The sequence below is a fragment of the Pleurodeles waltl genome, chromosome 9 (genome assembly GCF_031143425.1).
Source record: "Pleurodeles waltl isolate 20211129_DDA chromosome 9, aPleWal1.hap1.20221129, whole genome shotgun sequence".
NCBI lineage: Eukaryota > Metazoa > Chordata > Amphibia > Caudata > Salamandridae > Pleurodeles > Pleurodeles waltl.
This window is the reverse complement of record NC_090448.1, coordinates 697,153,861-697,173,574: the sequence shown is the minus strand read 5'-3', so window position 1 is coordinate 697,173,574 and position 19,714 is coordinate 697,153,861. Positions and strand designations below refer to the sequence as shown.

At 46.8% G+C, this 19,714-nt stretch overlaps 1 protein-coding gene across 1 annotated transcript in view; it reads left to right on the top strand.

Moving 5' to 3' along the window:
* The window catches only part of ATG2A (autophagy related 2A), a 2,189,461-nt gene that overhangs the window by 2,048,171 nt on the left and 121,576 nt on the right, over positions 1-19,714 (top strand). Inside the window, exon 40 of the mRNA XM_069207806.1 lies at positions 19,073-19,227. Within this exon, the coding sequence (XP_069063907.1) occupies positions 19,073-19,227 (155 nt within the window). The remainder of the gene's footprint in view (positions 1-19,072; positions 19,228-19,714) is intronic.

Here is a 19,714-nt window from a genome sequence, read left to right as displayed (position 1 = left end):
GTCGAGTATGTTCACCGTAATCAATGGAAGTGTGTGTGCTCACTGCTATGGGGGTTTGATTGGCTGAACGTGACGAAGGCGGGGGATGAACTCCGGGAAGCTCTAGCAATAGACTGGGGTGGCACTGGGATTTCCTGGGCCTGCTGGACTGTTAGTCTGTCATGCCTAGATCTAACAGTTCATTGTTCGGGAGGGGCCCCTACGGCTCCCTCAACCAGTGGATTGGTGTAACCCAGTGCCAGGGATAGCAGGCATCTGGGAGAGCATCTCCATTCCTGCCTATGGCGAGGGAGGCGAGGAAGTCTTGCTTGCTGACTGTGTGGTAGTGTTATTGGTCTGTGCTTCCTCGAAGATGTGCCATAATTCTACAAAATCTTCTCTCCTGTCTTTTCTTTTTCCCTGCGTATTTAGTGTGCTTATGTATTCTCATTTGTTAAATTATGTTAGTGTCAAAGGTTTCCTCTATTGGCCAGAGAAAGACCAGTGCCTTGGTATGTGTGTGTACGCCATTCGTCGCAAAACGTATATTTTTTAGCCTGTGTGGGGAATCTGATTTGCATGTGCTTTAGTAGCCATTCCATGGTAAGTTGGGTAGTCTTTATGGGAACTTTTCTTTCTTTCAGAGAATCTTAAGTTATATGTGTTTAACTTTTCTGTTTTTTAGGGAAACTTAAGTCTTACGCTGGTAGTGGGGAAATATGTACATGGGTTTTCACGAGTCATGTTCGGGTAGTGGGGAAGTATATACACCGGGTGGCTACATCTAATGAGCTCAGTGTTATTTACAGATGCATCAACATAGACATTTAACAGACATAGCAAAGTATAGGAAGGGCCACAATCAGGCAGAAAATGCGATTGTTAATTCAAACTTAATGAAATTTGGCATCAAAATAGTGAGCCATACTTTGGTATCAAATAGCAATTTGTGAGGATTAGCAATGCATTTATAGCATATTGCGATTGGAAAAAACACAATATTCAAGACAAAAACATAGTTTATTAATTTACCAGTGCCATAATATCAAAACAACATCATGATTCGACTGGAACAAAGATAAAGCACCAAAAAAAAGGGATGACTTTGTCAAAAATACCTTAGCCTGCTCCTAGTGCTTGCTATGTTGTGACCAGGAAAAGCTCTGCGTGGTTCACTGGACTAAATGAGCCTGATCTCCTCCGGTGCAAAGATAACAATTTATGTGGAGAGGGAACGGAATAACTTGAGAGCCCTAGGCACTTCTTGACCAAACATACTCTACGCCTAAACTCCTAGATCCCAATCTTTTTCTTCCCTAATATTTGAATCATGCCCTATATCACACCCAGAGCTTATGCATACCATCTGTGCCATGCCCATCGGTCCAAGCGATAAACACCTCACAAAATTGAGATTCCAGCCCTGTAACACACAGGGCCTATGCATACTATCTGTGTCTCACTCCCAGCTGTCCAGGCGATCAACCCTGTGTCACACCCAGGGAACAAGCTTCCTATCTGTATCATGTCTGGCGGTCCAAGCGAAAAGAGAAAACATAAAACAAAGTTTACCTTTCCTAGTGCACTGACTTTTGAAAAAAGGTGACTTCTGCGGGTTACGCTTTTTCTAAGTTTGGCATACTCCAAATGCAAGGACCAAGGCTCTAATGTAATCTTTTACTCTTTTGACTGTGGCTACACCACGGACCCCCGCCTCACGGATTCAGCAGAACTTCCATTCAATTGGGGTGTCTGCTCAACTTTTCTTGTTACGCAAATGTGAATCCGTTCAGACGGGGTCTCCATTCCTTTGGTCACAGTCGGGTCCGAGGAACAGGTGTCATAGTCCTAAATAAGGTTCTGACTAATGCAAGTGGGTTTGACCTTGTGTGGCAACAATGTGGGCCATTTAGTAACGTGTCCAGAAGTCTGGCCTGAGGGGCGTGTGATCACTGTATGTCATTGTACATGCTGTGTTCTGATTAGCTGTGTGTTCCTCACTTCATGTGGAATCTGACTTTATGGTGTTTAGGAAGGCACGCACCACCGTGGCCTGTTGTGTTTTAAGGAGGGGGTCAATCTCCTGGGACCAGTATGGTGTTGCAGCCTATCTATAATCTGAGTTTCCTGTTAGTGCGTTTGTCTGCTGGCTATGTGCTGCCCCACCGGTCGAGACGTGACCACACACCTGAAAAGCAGGATGTCTGCAGGGGCGATGGTATGCCCCCCCCCCCAACCTCCTGGAACACCTCTCAGCACTTCCTGGTGGACACAGAAACCATGGCAGGTGTCCCAGAAGGAAAGGGGGAGTGGAAGAGAAAGAGACAATACATGCCACGTCTTGCCGGTCCAGCCAGGCACCCTGTATTTTCAGGGGGGCAGGTTGTTGACAGAGTGATAGTAGAGTTAGTGCACTCAACTTCCTTGAAACTGAATCTCTCTTTCTGATATGGGCACCGGAGCAGTAGAAGAACACCAGGATGCTCCAGCACTTTTCGTGCACACTACAATTAGAACTGTGGCTGCACTTATCATGCACAAGGAAGACAAACAAGGGCATTAATTATATCACGTATAACTTTCCTGCATGTATAGGGTTAAACTAAAAGGGACAAAACAATCCAAGAACTACAAATGTCCACTCTGGGTTTAAACAGTTAGGGTGGCACCGTTTGGTTTGGTTTCACTGTGTGTGTGAAAAAACCCTTCAAAAGCAAATTCCTCAAACCTGAAACACAGACATGAATGACACAATTTAAATCCAAGCGTAATGCTATTAGAGAAAGAAAAGTCACGTAAATGCTCTTTTAAAATTGCACAATCACTTTTTGTAGTACTTGAGCTCAAGCAGATTTCCTGAAGCACATTTAGGCAAGTAACTACAATAATAATGTAGAATGTTGAGAAATGTTTTTGTCTCTTCAAGATAAGCACTCTGCCAAAATACGAGGTCTTTAATACACCAGTTGTTCTAGGAAAGCGCGGCGCTCAAAGAACAAACTCCCTAGAGAATACTGGTCACTTAACTGCAGTCTTTTCCGGAGCGCTGGAGGAATGCCTGGTGTCAGCTGGTACAGGAACAAACAAAAGAATTGCCTCAAAAGTCCTGAATACGAGGATGACAGCAGGGGCTGGACTGCCAAATCAGATGTTGAGATCAGGAAGCAAAACAAATCCAAGCAGGGAGGCATGCTTCACTCTATTTATAGCCAATCAGGAAAGTAGTTGAGTTTCCACATGTGGATGAGTCACCACACCCAATTAGAAGCACATGTCTACACCACACCCAATTAGAAGCACATGTCTACACCTGCTCACATTAGCAAACAAGCATTGGTAAAACAAGCATTGATAAAACCAATTGTGTAACACAGCACATTATGTTTACTTAAAAACATGAAGGTTTAACCAAGAACAGAGATATGACTTAACCCTAATCCCTGGGGATGCTGACAGATAACGCTGGAGGCACCTTGGGGATTCCTGACACCACCTGTGACCTGTCAGTCAGTAATTTCAGGCCTAGGTCTCAGAGCCTGCTTGACCATATATGTTAGATTTGTGGTTAAAGGAGAGTTCATGTTAGGTGGATTGGCTAATAGAGATGTGATTTTGCTGGTATATGTGATCATGTCATGGTTCACATCAATATCGACTTCCCCAATATTAACAGCAGCGCTTAACCATTACCACAGACAGTTGAGAGAATCGAAGAAAAAGGCCTTAGCCTCACTCATCAAATCAGGCTCCAATAATAGCAAATATCTCTTCAGCTTCGTCCAACGATTCTCCAACCTCTCAGCTGTAATAAACGACATTGCCCTTTCACAGGAAATCTACGAAAACCTTGCAAACTTTTTCCACAACAGAATCGCCGACATCTACAGAAACTTCAAACCCCAGCCCAAGGCCACTGACTTCTTCAAGCAACACAGCGATCCCGATACCACCACAGACATCTGACTAACCGAACGGAGCAAGCTCGCCCATGGGACACTGCCTCCATCATGAACTTGGTCCAGTCAGGGGTCCCAACTGACCCATGCCCTCACATCTTCAACGTAGGTGAAGCCAGAATCAGCCACATACTAACCACCTTGTTCAACACCTCAGTTACCATGGCCACCTTCCCTGAAGACTGGCAACATGCATTAGTCAACGCCCTACTAAAGAAACCATCTGCAGACTCCAGCAAACTCAACAACTACTGACCGATCTCCCTACTCCCATTCCCAGCCAGAGTATTAGAAAAAGCCAACAACTCTCCTCACATCTGGAATGGAACCTCCCACTTGACTCCTCCCATTCCAGATTCAGCAGCAAGCACAGCACTGAGACAGACCTCATCGCAACTACAGATGACATCTGAGATCTACTTGACCAAGAAGAGACTGCGGCTCTGATCTAGAGCCTAGACCTCTCGGCAGCCTTCAGTATGGCCTCCCACGACACACTCATCACAAGGCTGCACAACATAGGCATCCAAGGAGCCCCTCTCAGATGGACCACCTCTTTCCTCACCCAAAGAATGCAAAACGTCCACCATCTCACATTACCTCCAACCCAAGGAAATCATTTGTGGAGTACCCCAAAGATCCTCTCATCCCCACCCTCTTGAACACTTAGATGACACCTCTGGCTAGCATCGTCAAACATCATATCCTCACTGACGACACCCAACTCATCCTCTCCCTCTCCGAAGACACCACCAAGACCAACTCTCATCCAGCTGGCAACCTCTATCGTGCAGTTGTGGAAGACAACTGCCTGAAGCTCAACACTGACAAGACAGAGGTACTGATCCTAAGCTCCCTATGGGACACATCCTGGTTGTCCTCAGAACTCAGACCTACTCCTACCCCCAACTGACCATGCTAGGAACCTAAGCATCATTCTGGACAACACACCAAATACGATGACTCAGGTCAGCTCCTTTTCCTCCTGCTTATCCATCCTCTTCATGCTTGTAAGATATCCAAATGGCTAATTCAAGACACACCACCACCCAGGCCCTCATCTCTACCCGACTGGACTATGGCAACACTCTCTATCCAGGGAACTCAACTCAGCTACTCCAATGACTACAGACCATACAGAACGCCGCAGCCAGACTCGTTCTGGATTTCCCGAGACATACCCACATCATTTCCTACCTAAGGTAACTCCACTAACTCCCTGTACAGAAAAGATGCCAGTTCAAGCGCCTGAACCATGCATACAAGGACCTGCACAACTGTGGACCTGCCTACTTGAACACCTGCCTAAACTTCCATCAGCCCGCTAGACACCTCCCCTCTGCGTCCCTTTCTCTAACCCTTACCCCCCACATCTGACGTAGCAGTTTGCAGAGGTTGCTCTTCCCCTACCTAGCAGGGAAGAAATGGAACGAGCTACCCTCTCATCTGTGGACCTCTCCCATCTCTTCCAGAGTTCTGAAGGCCCCAGAAGACCTGGCTATTCGGGTAATCACTTGTCCCCTGCCAGCGCCTAGTGAAAAGAAGCACAGGGGACAAGAAGCAATCCAAAAATCTATTGATTGATCGATCGATTGGTACATGAAGCAGAGGAGACACCTTGATTTGGGCATCAGAGAGATGGGAGGGAGAGGGAGCGTGAAATGTGAGCCCATGTTAACAAAGGGCATAGGAGACAGTCTGGTTTGCAAGACAGTACCTATCATTAGTGAAGTGGGTGCAGTGGCACAGGGGCCCAGGGGTCTGAGGGGTCCACTGCTTCACAATTATGAATGTCCTACATTGAAAAGGTGGGATGCCAGCTCATTTTCCTTGCCAGCGCTAGGGCAGTTGGCACCCATGCTGCAAAAAGGGGCTAACCTGCGGGAGCTCATTTCTTATTTTTCAGAAAGGGTCAGAGCTTGTTTCAAGATTAAAGTGATGGTCAGGCACGGTGGGGAAGGAGTGAAAAAGAAGAAGATAGCCTGCTTTTTGGGGCTGCAGCAGTCAGTGCAGCAGGTGGAGATAGATTGGGGCAAAAACAAGACTGGGTCTCAGTCTTCCCCAACCTCGACAACCGGCTGTTGAAGGCGCACTCGCCCCAGACAGTCGTCTCCCACCTTCAGACTACGGCGAACCTCCTGCACATGCTGGGATTCACTATAAACGTGCCGAAGTCACACCTGACTCCCTCTCAGACGCTCACTTCCATTGGAGCTGTTCAGGACACAGTGCAGTTTCGGGCTTATCCTCCCGAAAAGCGAGTCCAAGACAATCAGGCTATGATTCCAATCTTTCAGCCTTGGTCTTGGGTTCAGTGAGACTGACTCTGAGGCTGCTGTGCCTCATGGCCTCCTACATCCTTCTAGTAACACATACCAGATGGCATAGGCAGGCTCTGCAGTCGGACCTGAAGTTCCAGTGGGCGCAGCGTCAGGGGAATCGCTCCGACATGGTCCAGATCTTGGAGGGGACTGCGAAAGACCTGCAGTGGTTGCTTTCGAATCCAATTTGGGTCAACGGCAGATCCCTCTCCCTTCCCCAACCAGATCTCTCTATAGTGACAGATGCGTCACTTCTGGGTTGGGGCGGCCACATGGGAGAGGCGGAGATCAGAGGCCTCTGATCTCCGGTGGAGTCGGGGCTCCATATAAATCTGCTGGAGCTCGAGGCGATCAGGCTTGCGTTGAAAGCATTCCTTCCCTCTCTCAAAGGGAAAGTGGTGCAGGTGTTCACGGACAATACTACCGCCATGTGGTACTCCAACAAACAGGGCGGGGTAGAGTCCTGGACCCTTTGTCAGGAGGCACTACAGTAGGAAAGTACCATCTTGCCTGGCATGTTACCCCCATATTTTACTATCTATATGTTGTTTTAGTCTCTGTGTCACTGGGACCCTGCCAGGCAGGGCCCCAGTGCTCATAAGTATGTGCCCTGTATGTGTTCCCTGTGTGATGACTAACTGTCTCACTGAGACTCTGCTAACCAGAACCTCAGTGGTTGTGCTCTCTCTGCTTTCCAAATTGTCACTAACAGGCTAGTGACCAATTTCACCAATTCACATTGGCATACTGGAACACCCATATAATTCCCTAGTACAGTATATGGTACTGAGGTACCCAGGGTATTGGGGTTCCAGGAGATCCCTATGGGCTGCAGCATTTCTTTTGCCACCCATAGGGAGATCTGACAATTCTTACACAGGCCTGCCAGTGCAGCCTGAGTGAAATAACGTCCACGTTATTTCACAGCCATTTACCACTGCACTTAAGTAACTTATAAGTCAACTCATATGTCTAACCTTCACCTGGTGAAGGTTGGGTGCAAAGTTACTTAGTGTGTGGGCACCCTGGCACTAGCCAAGTTGCTCCCACATTGTTCAGGGCAAATTCACCGGACTTTGTGAGTGTGGGGGCACATTACACGTGTGCACTATACATAGGTCACTACCTATGTATAGCGTCACAATGGTAACTCCGAATATGGCCATGTAACATGTCTAAGATCATGGAATTGTTGGGGAGACAATTCCATGATCCCCCGGGTCTCTAGCACAGAACCTGGGTACTGCCAAACTGCCTTTCCGGGGTCTCCACTGCAGCTGCTGCTGCTGCCAACCCCTCAGACAGGTTTCTGCCCTCCTGGGGTCCAGGCAGCCCTGGCCCAGGAAGGCAGAACAAAGGATTTCCTCTGAGAGAGGGTGTGACACACTCTCCCTTTGGAAATAGATGTGATGGCTGGGGAGGAGTAGCCTCCCCCAGCCTCTGGAAATGCTTTGATGGGCACAGATGCTGCCCATCTCTGCATAAGCCAGTCTACACCGGTTTAGGGATCCCCAGCCCTGCTCTGGTGCGAAACTGGACAAAGGAAAGGGGAGTGACCACTCCCCTGACCTGCACCTCCCAGGGGAAGTGCCTAGAGCTCCTCCTGTGTGCCCCAGACCTCTGCCATCTTGAAAGCAGAGGTGTTGCTGGCACACTGGACTGCTCTGAGTGGCCAGTGCCAGCAGGCGTCGTCAGAGACTCCTTCTGATAGGCTCTTACCTCTCTTAGTAGCCAATCCTCCTTCCTAGGTAGCCAAACCTCCTTTTCTGGCTATTTAGGGTCTCTGCTTTGGGGAATTCCTCAGATACCGAATGCAAGAGCTCACCAGAGTTCCTCTGCATCTCCCTCTTCACCTTCTGCCAAAGGATTGACCGCTGACTGCTCAGGACGCCTGCAAAACCGCAACAAAGTAGCAAATACGACTACTGCAACCTTGTATCGCTTCATCCTGCCGGCTTTCTCGACTGTTTCCTGGTGGTGCATGATCTGGGGGTAGCCTGCCTCCTTATTGCACCAGGAGCTCTGAAGAAATCTCCCGTGGGTCGACGGAATCTTCCCCCTGCAACCACAGGCAACAAAAGACTGCATCACCGGTCCTCTGGGTCCCCTCTCAGCACGACGAGCGTGGTCCCTGGAACTCAGCAACTCTGTCCAAGTGACTCCCACAGTCCAGTGACTCTTCAGTCCAAGTTTGGTGGAGGTAAGTCCTTGCCTCCCCACGCTAGACTGCATTGCTGGGGTACTGCGTGATTTGCAGCTGCTCCGGTTCCTGTCCACTCTTCCAGGATTTCCTTCGTGCACAGCCAAGCCTGGGTCCCCGACACTCTAACCTGCAGTGCACAACCTTCTGAGTTGTCCCCCGGCGTCGTGGAACTCCCTTTTCTGACTTCGGGTGGACTGCGGTTCACTTCTCTTCTAAGTGCCTGTTCCGGTACTTCTGCGGGTGCTGCCTGCTTCTGTGAGGGCTCCCTGACTTGCTGGGCGCCCCCTCTGTCTCCTCATCCAAGTGGCGACATCCTGGTCCCTCCTGGGCCACAGCAGCATCCAAAAACCCTAACCGCGACCCTTGCAGCTATCAAGGCTTGTTTGCGGTCTTTCTGCATGGGAACACCTCTGCAAACTTCTTCACGACGTGGGACATCTATCCTCCAAAGGGGAAGTTGCTAGTCCTCTTCATTCTTGCAAAACACCAAGCTTCTTCCATCCGGTGGCAGCTTCCTTGCACCCTCAGCTGGCATTTCCTGGGCTCCTGCCCACTCTCGACACTGTCGCGACTCTTGGACTTGGTCCCCTTGTCTTACAGGTACTCAGGTCCGGAAATCCACTGTTGTTGCATTGCTGGTGTTGGTTTTCCTTGCAGAATCCCCCTATCACAACTTCTGTGCTCTCTGGGGTCGTAGGTGCACTTAACACATACCTTACAGGGTATTGGGGTGGGCTATTTTCTAACCCTCACTGTTTTCTTACAGTCCCAGCGACCCTCTACAAGCTCATATAGGTTTGGGGTCCATTCGTGGTCCGCATTCCACTTTTGGAGTATATGGTTTGTGTTGCCCCATACCTATGTGCTCCTATTGCAATCTATTGTAACTTTACACTGCTTGCATTACTTCCTTTTGCTATTACTGCATAATTTTGGTATTGTGTACATATATCTTGTGTATATTTGTCATCCTCATACTGAGGGTACTCACTGAGATACTTTTGGCATATTGTCATAAAAATAAAGCACCTTTATTTTTAGTATAACTGTGTATTGTGTTTTCTTATGATATTGTGCATATGACACCAGTGGTATAGTAGGAGCTTTACATGTCTCCTAGTTCAGCCTAAGCTGCTTTGCCATAGCTACCTTCTATCAGCCTAAGCTGCTAGAAACACCTCTTCTACACTAATAAGGGATAACTGTACCTGGCACAAGGTGTAAGTACCTCTGGTACCCACTACAAGCCAGGCCAGCCGCCTACAACTACGCCTCTGGACATGGCTGGAACATCAGGGCATTACCCTGATGGTTCAACATCTAGCGGGCTCTCTCAACGCCAGATCAGGCGAACTCAGCCGTCGACGCACAGTCTATCACAAATGGCATCTCCATCCGGAGGTGGCGCAAGGTCTCTTTCACAAGTGGGGAGAGCCTTGGTTAGATCTGTTCGCCTCCGCAGAGAACGCGCAATGTCAGCTGTTTTGCGCGTTGGAGTTTCCAAGGCGGCACTCCCTCGGAGACGCTTTTTATCTCGAGTGGAGCTCCGGCCTCCCTTATGCCTTCCCGCCTATCCCTCTTCTGCCCAGACTTCTTGTAGGAAGTTTTCTCTGTATGTACTATCTCAAAGTAAGAGATAGTGTGCACAGAGTCCAAGGGTTCCGCTTAGAGGTAAGATAGTGGCAACATTTGATAATTCTAATGCTCTATTTTATGGTAGTGTGGTCGAGCCATAGGCTTATCAGAGGGTAGTGTTAAGCATTTGTTGTACACACATAGGCAATAAATGAGGAACCCACACTCAAAGACTTAACTCCAGGCCAATAGTTTTTATATAGAAAAATATATTTTCTTAATTTATTTTAGAACCACAAGATTCAAGATTTGAAGTAAGTACATAAAATGCCAGGTACTCCACATAGGTAAATAAGGAACTTTGAATTAGAACAGTAACATAGACAGTTTTAGTTAAAACGGCAATAAGCTATTTTAAAAGTGGACACAGTGCAAAAATCAACAGTATCTGGGGAGGTAAGTATTGGTTAGTTTTTCAGGTAAGTAAGGCACTTACAAGTACAAGTTTCTGAGCATAGGCAACCCACCATAGGGGGTTCAAAGCAACCCCAAAGTCACCGCACCAGCAACACAGGACCGGTCAGGTGCAGAGGACAAAGGAGGGCCCAAAACACATAGGCGCCTATGGAGAACAGGGGTTCTCCGATTCTAGTCTGCAAACAGGTAAGTAACTGCGTCTTCAGAGGGCAGACTAGGGGGTCTTGTAGAGCACTGGGGGGGGACACAAGTAGGCACACAAAACACACCCTCATCGGCACAGGGGCAGCCGGGTGCAGTGTGCAAAGCAGGCGTTGGGTTTTCTGTAGAAATCAATGGAGGGACCCGGAGGTCACTCTAGCGGTGCAGGCAGGGCACAGGGGGGCTTCTCGGGCCAACCACCGACTGGGCTAGGCAGAGGGTCGCCTGATGGTCACTCCTGCACTGGAGTTCGGTTCCTTCTGGTCCTGGGGGCTGCAGGTGCAGAGCTTGGTCCAGGCGTCGGGTTCTTTGTTCCAGGCAGTTGCGGTCAGGTGGAGCCTCTGGATCCTCTCTGCATGCCTCGCTGTGGGGGTACAGGGAGGTCGTCTCAGGTTACTCACGAAGTCGCAGTCGCCTGGGAGTCCTCGCTGCAGTGTTGGTTCTCTGGACCTTGAGCCGGGGGCATTGGGTGCAGAGTGTGAAGTCTCATGCTTCCGGCGGGAAGAGTGAGGTTTTGAAACTTTGCTAAAAAGTTGCAGTTGTTGCTGTTTTTAAACAGTTCCACCGTTCTCGGGAGTTTCTTGGTCCTTCGGGTTCAGGGCAGTCCTCTGAGGCTTCAGAGGTCGGTAGTCCCTGTCGGATGCGGCGCTGTGCAGGTTCTTTGAGTCTGGAGACCGGCCGGTAGGCTGGGGCCAAGTCAGTTGTCGTCTCTGCAGGGCTTTCAGGTCAGCAGTCCTTCTTGTTGTTGTAGGTCACAGGAATCTGATTTCCTGGGTTCTGGGGTGCCCCTAAATTTAGGGGGGTGTTTAGGTCAGGAGGGCAGTAGCCAATGGCTACTGTCCTGGAGGGTGCTACACCCTCTTTGTGCCTCCTCACTGAGGGGAGGGGGCACATCCCTAATCCTATTGGAGGAATCCTCCAATCTCAAGATGGAGAATTTCTAAAGGCAGGGGTCACCTCAGCTCAGGACACCTTAGTGGTTGTCCTGACTGGTGGGTGTCGACTCCTTGTTTTTCTAATTATCTCCTTCAGCCTCGCCGCTAAAAGTGGGGGCAGTGGCCGGAGGGGCAGGCATCTCCACTAGCTGGGATGCCCTGGGGTGCTGTAACAAAAGGCATGAGCCTTTGAGGCTCACCGCCAGGTGTTACAGTTCCTCCAGGGGGAGGTCAGAAGCGCCTCCACCCAGTACATGCTTTGTTCCTGGCCACAGAGTGACAAAGGCTGTCTCCTCATGTGGCCAGAAACTCGTCTGGTTGTGGCAGGCTGGCAGAAACTGGTCAGCCTAGCACTAGGAGTCGGACTGGTATTCAGGGGGCATCTCTAAGATGCCCTCTGGGTGCATTTTACAATAAATTAAACACTGGCATCAGTGTGCATTTATTGTTCTGAGAAGTTTGATACCAAACTTCCCAGATTTCAGTGTAGCCATTATGGAACTGTGGAGTTCGTGTTTGACAAACTCCCAGACCATATACTCTTTATGGCTACCCTGTACTTACAATGTCTAAGGTTTTGGTTAGACACTGTAGGGGCATATTACTCATGCACATACGCCCTCACCTGTGTTATAGTGCACCCTGTCTTAGGGCTGTAGGGCCTGCTAGAGGTGTGGCTTACCTATGTCACAGGCAGTGTGAGGTGGGCATGGCACTCTGAAGGGAGTGCCATGTCGACTTAGTCATTTTCTCCCTATCAGCACACACAAGCTGTGGGCAGTGTGCATGTGCTGAGTGAGGTGTCCCCAGGGTGGCATAAGACCTGCTGCAGCCATAAGAGACCTTCCCTGGCATCAGTGCCCTTGGTACCAGGGGCACCATTTACAAGGGACTTATCTGGGTGCCAGGGCTGTGCCAATTGTGGTATCCAGAGCTATTGAGCATGTCCATCGATCCTCCACTCAGACTGCCTCTTTTAGCGGATCTTGTGTCGCAGCTACAGGGAACGGTTCTGCACCCGAACCTGTCCAACCTCTGCCTTCATGTGTGGAGATTGAGCAGCAGCAGTTGACGGCTTTTACCCTTCCACCTGAAGTCTGCAATGTTATCTTGGCAGCCAGGCGTCCATCGACTAAAACTGTATACGCCGGTCGTTGGAATAAATTTGTGGCATGGTGTACCAACAAATCACAAAAAGTGAGTGAGCTTCAGGCCCTTTTTTCAAAACCTCCATACTTGTCTGTACACCCTGACAAAGTAGTGTTACGCACTAAAGCTTCCTTCCTTCCTAAGGTGATTACACATTTCATGTAGGCCAGTCAATCACTTTACTTACCTTCTACGCACCCCCACATCCTTCCCATGACGAGGAGAGACTCCACTGTATGGACCCAAAAAGAGAGTTGGCGTTCTACCTCAATCGTACTAAAGATTTCCGGGTCAACTCTTTGTTGGCTATGTGGGTGCTAAAAAAGGGAAGGCTGTGCAAAAGCGTACCATCTCTTGATGGGTGCTTCTTTGCATCAAAATGTGCTGTGCTTTTGCTAAGAAGCAACCTCCTGAAGGCTTGCGTCCTCATTCCACCAGAGCAACTGCTGCTTCCACTGCGTTATCACACAGTGTTCCTGTCCTGGATATCTGTCAGGCAGCTACGTGGGCATCCCTGCATACGTTTGCTAAGCATTACTGCCTGGATAGTCAGGTCCGTTGGTGGTCGTTCGGTCCTGCAGGACTTTCTAGTATGATCTTGGTTCGCAGCCCCCCACCAAGGATGGCATTGCTTGGGTATCAATTCTAAGGTAAGGAGTCTGCAACTAGAAGTCTCTATCAGATGTACAAGTTACTTACCTTCGGTAACAAAATATCTGGTAGAAACATATTCTAGTTGCAGATTCGTTACCGCCCACCCATCCTCCCCGCTTGCGAACTGATTTCTAGGGACAGGGATTCCCCCTTTTAGGTCCTTCGCTCTGGCGCACCAATCTCAGTGTTCCTAGCGGCTCTGCTCTCTGGCATGTAAAGTCGTTACAAGAAACTGACGTCACTGCGCGAGGGCGGCGTCTATGTAATACCCCCGACGTCATCACGGCGACCATGACGCCTACGATGCTTGCGGAGTCGGCCGACGCCACCTACCGATGCCCAAGGGTATTGCTTGAAGAAAAATCTCCGGATGCAGTCTGACGCCTGGGGGAAAATTCTAAGGTAAGGCATCTGCAACTAGAATATGTCTCTAACAGATATTTTGTTACCTAAGGTAAGTAACTTGTACATCTTGTTTCTAAAGCTATCGATCTTCTACTGAAACCGATTCTACAGGAGTCCTATCAAATACTTGTTTGGCCCATCCCTGTGATCTTAGATTTTTAACTTGTCTGTGACCAGTGGCTACCCATGGCTTTGACACTGAGGCTGTGAATTAGATTTTGAGTTTATCACCTAACAGATACAGCCTAATTTTTAATAATTCTTTCCGGGCTCTGTGTTAATGTTCATAGGGTAGCACATTTGGGGACAAATCCTTCCACATTTGGCGAACTAGGTGTTGAGATCCCAAAAATTGGTTGCCAGTAAGACACTTTAAATCTGTGTGATACTTTGATTTCACATTCATATTTCTTTTTAAGTCTTCAGCGGTGGGGACCAAAAACTGTTTAATGGGCTTTTAAGTATTAGGACAATTGCCAAAGTGTAGTGTAGGACTGGGGAGGGGTCGGGGTAATGAAGGTTACAGCTACTAGCATAAGCACAGTCAGGTAATAATGTTGCATTTGTTGGTTACCGAATACTAACAGCCAAGCAACCAGCTCTTTTTGCTATAACACCAAGGATAAGCAAAGATTATCAAAATCAATGAAACCTCTTATATTTTCGTTAATCTCTTGAAGTCTTTCCGGAATTTTTAATCATTAAATGTTGGATGTGAACTTCAAGTGGCGCTCTAGTCAGCTTGCCAATGCCACGGAGTCTCGCTCATATTTTGTTTTACTTCCCCAGGCAATTTGGGGAAGGTATAAGTTGCCCTTTTTTTAATCAGCACTTTAGGGAGGCTCCTATACTCTGACAAAAGTGAAGAGGCTTCCTCCTGGCAGGCTTTGTTGATTTAATATCAGTACCTCCAAGAACGAGTTAACATTCTTGATTATTGTACCTACCTTTATTGATCGGGTAGGATCACGCATAAAGTACCTGGAACTGCTGATAGACTGCTTCTTCTGTGAAGCTACCTGTTCTTGAGGACCTTCTTGGTCCCCCTGACCAACTCTGTGCCGGAGTTGGTTGCACCAAGTCCTTCTAACTGACCGCATAGACTCTTACCCAAGTTTTCTTTGAAAAAGTTTCTAAGTGTCCAGTTCATTGACTTGGCCAGGTTTTGTTCGCATTTGAGTGAAATTGCATTGTTTTATTATTGCTTGCAAAATCTAAATCACTGGATCCTCCCAGTGGATCTTTTTTGTTCTAGCATCTACATTCTTAGAAAAAAAAGTCTGTTTTTATTTCATAAATCGTTGTTGGATTTCTTCAATGTCATGTTGATTTCTTCTTTGAAGTATTTTGGTGCAGGTTAAATGTGTAACACTTGTTCCTTTGTACGCCTTATGCTGCTCAGTGCCACAGCTACCCAGGGTTGAGCTCAGGGTTTTATAGGCGAAACCTGCTGGACCTAAAGGTGGTTAAGTGTATTACATGATGAAGTCGCACAACCACATCATTTAATACACCCCATGTCCTCACAAATATTGAATATAAAGAGGTGATGAACGTGATAAATGGTGGGAAATGTGCTGAGATGTGACATAGCACTCAAATGGTCATGCCTGAATTACCTTGTTCAAACCCCACATATTGACTGTAGAAAAAGGCACTAATGCTAAATATATCTATATATATATTGGGTATGGTTCACCCCCAACTGATTACTCCACGGCTCCTCCAGATAAGTCATTAATGATCTCGTCTTTTGACTGTAGCCTTCAACAGTCGCACCTCCAAGCTATTCTGTCCCTGTTCACCAACTCCAGGGGAAGTGACAGGTTTATACTCCATTGAGTTGCCTCACTGAGTGAACCTCACCTGTATTTTACACTTCGGTTCATGGTACCAAACAAATCGGCCTACACTTTAATTACAGTCCTCTTAACCTATGAGAACGATCCCTTTATATACATGATGTTGTATAACCACTGCAGCCTTGAAAAGTCCCCAGTTAAGGAGTGAAACTAATGTTGGCTGTATCCTAGGACTGGCTGTGCATGATACGTTGATTGGAACGAACAAAGCAAGAACATAGAAATAAAAACACTTTTTCACCAGGAAACATTTACACTGCCTGCGTATACGAACTACCACTATTTGTTCTGTTTTTAAAATTATTATATGCGAGCATTTCCAACATCGTTGCATCTAATTATGTCTAGTTTGTGTCTGTCTAGATAAACCACAACTTGTCTGGCCTTTCAAGAGTTACTTATTCCTCTGACATTCCATGTCAGGAGTCAAGCAGCTGTGTTATCTCTTCTTATATTATCTGTCTTCAACAGCTGTACCATTTTTATATTGCTTTCTGCAAAAGGTCATGGTGTTCTTTGCATTAAGCAACAATGGTTGTAGATTTCCCTATTATAACCACCCCACTTGACCCCCGTCATGTCATAGAATCACCTACCGTGGTAAACCAACATATGACATGTATCCAGAGTAATTAATGTAATTATTAGCCTAATAAGCTTATCCATTAGGATGGTCAAGCTGACACCATAGTCACATCTCACAATACAGACCAGAGCAGATTAGTGTTATACGAATCTATCCTGAGCATTATTATCAAGAAATAGTGTTTGTATTAATGGAGATCGTCAGGTCTCCACATATAATTGTTATTCAAAGTGTGTGAATTGTGATCCCAATTATGGGGCACTGATGGATGGAACCTATGGACCCAGTGCTCCCAGACCAGCTCAGCAATCATTGTGTGCGATATATATCAATGCCTCCTCAGTAAGGGCTATACAAGTAAAATTTTCATTTTATAGTATACCATACTGCCAAAATATTCCATCTTTCCCATTGGAACTGACCACATTTGTTACATGAAATTTACTGTAGACAACAGCCAGCAAACCTAAGCATTTACTATTTAGAAATACATCTGGAGTTTGTCACTTGGGTGTTAAGTCTCACCTGGATTTCTTTCTGTTAAGGAAGGTTGCAGCTCGTTGAGGATATGCACTTTACTCTGCATGGTGACTTTTAGTTGTACTGGGTGCAATGTAACATATGGGATGTTGTTCTGTTGTGCTTTTGTCTTAGCCAAAGTTAGTATTTATTTATAGCATTTGTAAAGCACTGTCATCGCTCATTATAGAGTTTCTAGGTGTTGCGATAAAGATGACAGCGGAAATGTTACTGTGAAAGCTGCCAGGTCTTTAATTGCTTTTGAAACCTAAGCCAAATTTGTTCCATTCGTAGACTTCGAGGTAATGTATTCCAATGTTTTGGACCAGCTATGGAAAAGGCTCTCCCTCAACACTTTTTGAATCTGCTTTTGTGAACCACAACTGTATTGAGACCCTCAATCTTAAGGATCTGGTGGAATGCTATTGCTTTAGTTTTTGGGAAAGGAAATGTGGATTTGAGCCGTGAACATTTTTATTAAGAGTGCATGCTCTTTTGGATTGAATACACTTGTCAGTGGGAAGCCACTGCAGATAAATGGAGACTTGGTCCTATTTTTCTGTTTAATAATACCCTGATCAGGGTGTATTAAATGTGTTGTAGGTTGAGATAGATGGGTCTAATTCTGAGTGAATCTTTACATTTCCCACTTTTACTTTGAGAGAAGGTTAAGAAAGTAAAGACTCTCCTGAGAATTCTCATTTGGGATGTAGATTTTGTTTTCCAGGGAAGGACTGAAATCCAGAATGACACTTAAGTTATGAACGGCAGAAATACACTAAGGGCCGCTGCCCAAGCTCGTTGGTCACAATTAATTGTTCCTATTTTTGATGAGTTAGACTTGAGAACATTTATGGAGATCTAATCAAGGGTGGTTGGTAAGACTAGATTATGTTGGTATTTTAAATTGACATCTGGATAGTCTATGACTTCTGTTAATAGCTTGAATCATATGTGTTTGTTGTATATTTTCATGCTTTACTGTGTGGGTTGCTTTCTTAGTCAAAGAAGAGCTTTGAGGTTTTGCTCGAATTTCTACATGTTGTCATACACCTAATCAGCAGTGAGGACCAGTGCAAGGCCTGTTACTCCACTGGTCACCCTTCACCTCCAGAGAGTCGGTTTCTGGACCACTCAACCAGTGGTTGTATTTTCTGTGTGTTGTCAACTAGTGTTTTGAATACCACGCATGTATACAATGTCCCAGTTGACTGCCTCATTCTTGGGCTATTGGTTTCCAGTGCACTATTATTCCAGTCTTAGGTTACGGTTCTCTGATTGGATGATTGGAACCATTTAGTCAAGTATTAATCTTTATTTTCCAGAGTGAGGTTTATAGCATTTTTAAAATTCTGCTTTTTACAGCTGGGGGAAGAACATCACTGCTGTCCCTTGTTCAGGTTGCCACCTGTAGGGTACCGGCATGTCTGGTTTATCCACCCAAATCCAGGTAACCTCGGCCTCCAGTTTCAACAGTCCTCTGTGGTGATGGGATCATCTCATGCACCCTTATATTATCACATTGTAGCTTCAAAAGGTTAGGATCCAAACTCCCAGGTCAGCATAGCATCCAACAATGTTGTCCAATGTTTTTCTTGTGGCACGGTTAGTAATCCTTACCAGTGTAAGCAACCACTTGAAGCAGTGAAAAAGAGCATTTTCCTCCCATAGAGGTTCTTGGGCTCTTTGTTACAGGAACTTGTCAAGTCACACTATCCTGGATTAGTGACTGCTCCTGCTGATAGCCTTGTGCACACTTTACTGATGGGAGCATTGACCACAGGGCCGTCCTGCTAGCTCCGGAGCACCACCAGTCATCCTCTTTGCTACAGCTTCTGACTAACACTAAGTAGGCAGTAGACACCTCACCCTCCCTGCAAGCTGCCTACCCTGGGAAACACTCACCATTATTGCATGTATTTAGAAATTACAGGGCAATTAGGTTGAGCTGTGCTGGGTGATTGTTGAGGGGAGGGTGCCACATCCTCTGGCTCCTGTTCTGGTGCTGGGAGTGGGTCATTGGCGCCTTCCAGGTGACTCCACTGGTTTTTCCCTGCTCCCAACAGATGGTAATGTATTTATTTGAGGGTGTGGATAAGAATACAATTAATGTAACCGTTTTGGACATCCTTTTGGCAGATAGAGAAGCTATTCTCCACTTGTCCACTGTCCATTTCCTTGCTTTCCTTCTAGCACTTCCTGCCCCCCACCCACTTCACCCTCTAAATTGTCTCTGCCTCTCTCTTGCAGTTCATGGTCTCCGAGACTTGTTCTGGATGCCGATCGAGCAGTACCGGAAGGATGGACGCATAATTCGTGGGCTGCAGCGTGGAGCTGCTTCCTTTGGCACCTCCACTGCATCTGCAGCCTTAGAGCTCAGCAACCGGCTTGTTCAAGCAATACAGGTAAGTGCAGGTTGAAAATTAGCCCTCTCTTCATGGTCTAATTTATTTTGCTTCCTATTGGAGGAGTGTAAAACATTTGGTCAAATATTGTATTCTTTATCTTCTGATGCTGAAGTTGAGTAAGCATACAAACGTGCGTGCTGTTATTTGATGGCAGACCACGTGAACCTTAAGGCAGCTAGCTCTTTGTGGTTTATGATTCATGATTCATGATATAAACACCACAAATCATGTTATCTGTGCAGCATTCAGACTGATTGAGGACTTGAATTAGAGTTTTGTGGATGGGGTACTCCATCACAAATGTGACGGATATCCCGTCCGCCATGTTAAGATTCCAGTATCTCCTCTGGAAATCGTAATAGGGTGCACAGGATATCTGTAACGTGTGTGACAGAGTAACCCATCCGCCGAACTCTAAATGAGGCCCTGATTCTTGTGTCAAAGTCAATTCACAAAAAAAAATTAACTTGAACAGCAATTGATT